General features: G+C 37.1%; 1 protein-coding gene across 1 annotated transcript in view; it reads right to left on the minus strand.

Moving 5' to 3' along the window:
• The window catches only part of USP37 (ubiquitin specific peptidase 37), a 97,376-nt gene that overhangs the window by 72,680 nt on the left and 21,213 nt on the right, over nt 1–3,483 (minus strand). Inside the window, exons 3-4 of the mRNA XM_012642489.1 lie at nt 2,920–3,098; nt 2,253–2,327 (exon numbers count right to left, since the gene is read on the minus strand). Of these exons, the coding sequence (XP_012497943.1) occupies nt 2,253–2,327; nt 2,920–3,098 (254 nt within the window). The remainder of the gene's footprint in view (nt 1–2,252; nt 2,328–2,919; nt 3,099–3,483) is intronic.

Genomic DNA, 3,483 nt, shown 5'->3' on the forward strand with positions numbered 1-3,483 from the left:
AAAAAAAAAAAAAAACTGTCATCTATAATGTCTTGAAAGGCAGACCTCATACTCACTGAACCACCTAGAGCTCTAAGAGAAAAGATGAAGACAATTAAGGACACTGGCCTGTGTTACTGTTTCTTATTGCTTTCAGAATGATCCTATTCAAGACAGAGAAATTCAAGCTAGAACTAGTCAGCTTGCAATCATGGATGAAAAGAAACACAGCTCTCTGTGCCAACAGCCTAGAATCAAAATTACCTGATAATAATCTGAGACTATATGGGGTCAAAAAAATCCAATTGTTTCTGATTCTCAAACTGAGGCAATGATAAGAGTTAACTAGAGAGGCATTTTTGTCAAAAAACAACTTTGATATTAGTACTAGGGGAAACTGGGTAAGGGGCCTACAAGGACAGTCTATATTATCTTTCCAACTTTTTTATAAATCTAAAATTATTCCAAAATAAAAAAGTGTATTAAAACAAAACAAAAAACTAAATAAAAAATATTGGCCCCAATTCTTTCTCAAGCCTATAAAAGCATGCTTGTTTTACCTTTAAAGAATTTTTCCGACTTCTGGACACTTCCAAACTTGCATAAGTAAGCTACAAAGTAAGCTATGTGGCCCTAAGGAAGAACATAGTCTTGAAAATCTACTTTGGTGATGGGCTTCGAAGAAAACAGACAAGGAAAACCTACCAGAGGACAAAGCCAGGGGTCTATGGAGTACAGTGAGGAAGGGCATTTCTCCCAGAGAACAGAACCAGACTGCCAGATGAGCTAACTAGGAACTTATTCCACTGCCTTCACTCATTTCACAATTTCTACCTAGCAAGATTTTGACACTGCTATAGACCAGGGATTCCTCCAGTTTCCTATTCTTATCTTTCTTAACAGACATTTTTATTGTGATTATCCTGTTACTACTCTGGCTATGTACAATGACATGGGCATGCGCTTAGGAGTGGGCAATGTAGATTAACTTGCCTTTTAGTTTTTAGGCACGAGACCATGAGGGGCATGGTTGAAGCCACATTTGGACCTTATAGAGAAGACTATACCCAGAGAGAAGGATCACCCAGAGATCCTAGACTCTGAGCTGGATATGATGTTCCCATGAGACTTGGAACCTGTCTCCATTAGTATGGGGGTAAGGGTGTTCTATGTACAGGAAGAATGGTGAATGGGGCATTTCGGTGGCCAAAGGGGTAAGCAGATAGTTGCCCCCAAATAAACATTGCACCCTTGTGCCATAATAGTCAAATTTTGGCTAAGCATATTTCTCATATTCTCTCATAACTTGATATAATCATGTGACTAAGTTCTGGCCATTGTGATATGCACAAAAGCAGTGTGTACAATTTCCAGCCTAAAGGAAAGCAGGTAGGCCCTCCTTTTGCTCCTTTCCACTAGCAGGAATGGAAACATGAGAGTGGAGAGTGTCCACAAAATGAAAGCTACTTGTTAAGGATAGTAGATCAACAAGTTAGAAGGAATCTGAGTCCAGGGTGACTATAGTTTCAAATACCAGTCCTATTACCTACCCAGACTTTTATACCTGTTACAGCAGTAAACAATTAATACAAAGTTTCTTTGGCTTTTTCCCAGTTCCTTTCTGGTGACCTCCTGACCTCAAATACCAGTTAAATGACTATCAACTATTTCTGTTAAGGTATTATCTGAGGTATTAACTATGTAATAAGTTTTCTCCCGCAGAAGACAAAAAAAAAAAAAAAAAAAAATCCTCACATGATGAGGAAGAGGATTATGAGCTGGTGACTGTTCTGCTACAGAACTATTCCTTTTTGTTCAACCAAGAAAACATCTCTGAAATGTTAATGCTCCTTGTCTAGAACCCATGTAGGCTCACAACCTTTTACCCCTAGGCTGACTTTTTATATGAGTAAAGCAAGAAAGAATAAAAATTTTAAAATTAAGCATAAAAGGAAGAAAGAAGGAAGGGGTTCACACTAAAACAGCAGCCTGCAAGAAACACTTGTTTAGAGTTCTTCAGCTCCATTCTTCCCCCAATTATTACAGATAAAAAAAGGCAGGATAGGGGAAATGCAATGAAATGACCAAAGCAATAGCACTGGCCAAATTCCTTCTCTGTTGAGCCTACAGTTTACTATCATCAAACGCTTTAAATTCTGCTCTTCTATCTTTGGAATTCTCATAAATTAAACACCATTCCCCCAATATTCCCCAGTGGTTATAATTATAAGAAACACTGATCTAGTGCCATAAAGGCTCTTAAAGCAACTTACGATGATGAATCATTTTCCTTAGGATAATCCTCACTCAACTCTGAGCCAGATAGCATTCTTTTCCTCTTTTCAGTCCTATAGAGAGCAGAAGGAAAAAAAGGTTATTTTAAAAAGTCATAATTCATACTATTAAAAATTATAAACCAACATACCCAAGGACAGGCACTATGACTACTGTTATCTAATTCTCTACACCATATTTAACACACTGACTGCCACATTAGAAAAAAATTTTTTTTTCCTCAGAGACATGGTGTTTTATTACAGAAATAGAATAAAAACTTCAAAAACAAAATGATCCTTTCTAATTTAATGAAAAAATTATTTTTTATTATTTTCTGTGTGCTATATGCAACTTGAAAAGTAGTTCTCACTACTCCCAAGATGAAGACATGTGAGTTACATATGCTTCACAAGACCCCAGGATCAAAACTAGCATGAGTTCAATACAACTCACATGGCAGTTAATGTGTTAAATTAACATACTGTATATCTGCATGCTCAATCCACATCACTGACATAAACTATATATGACAAATATTTATCATCATCTACCAAAAATGTGCTCTATACTTCTTTCTCTTCAAATTACTGATCTTTCTAAAAGGCCTAGAAGACATTTATAAATAGGTAAAGCTAACGAATAAGGAAAAGAAGTCTTTCCTACCGATTTTCTAGTAATCCTGATCTGAGAGGTGTTGATGTAGCTGTCAAAGAAGGAACCGTCCGGGTAACAGCTATTCCACTTCCTGCTACAGTTTTAATCGATCCTCTACCTGGATTACCAAGAACTTTTCGCAATGGCATATCATCTTTAGTTTCTAAACTTCCTCTTTTTGAAGAGGCCTATAAGAATAAAGTTTCAGATAGTTAAATCTTCAAATTAATTGGAATACATCTAGAACAGTGACTCTCTCATGAGGAGTTTTAAAAATACAAATGGAGACACATCTCTGAGATCCTGACCTAACTGGTCTAGGGGGAGGCTCATTCACCATGACTGTTTTTTTTAAAGCACTCCAGGTGATTCTAATGTATAGTCAGTGTGAGAAATTGAGCTTGACACTTACCTTCATATGGTATTCTTGTAAATTTAAAAATTCTAGGCTCACGCCTGTAATCCTAGCACTCTGGGAGGCCAAGGTGGGTGGATCGCTCAAGGTCAGGAGTTCGAGACCAGCCTGAGCAAGAGCAAGACCCCGTCTCTACTAAAAAATAGAAAGAAATGATC

The sequence above is a fragment of the Propithecus coquereli genome, unplaced genomic scaffold, assembly GCF_000956105.1.
Source record: "Propithecus coquereli isolate 6110/MARCELLA unplaced genomic scaffold, Pcoq_1.0 Scaffold18, whole genome shotgun sequence".
Classification (NCBI taxonomy): Eukaryota; Metazoa; Chordata; class Mammalia; order Primates; family Indriidae; genus Propithecus; species Propithecus coquereli.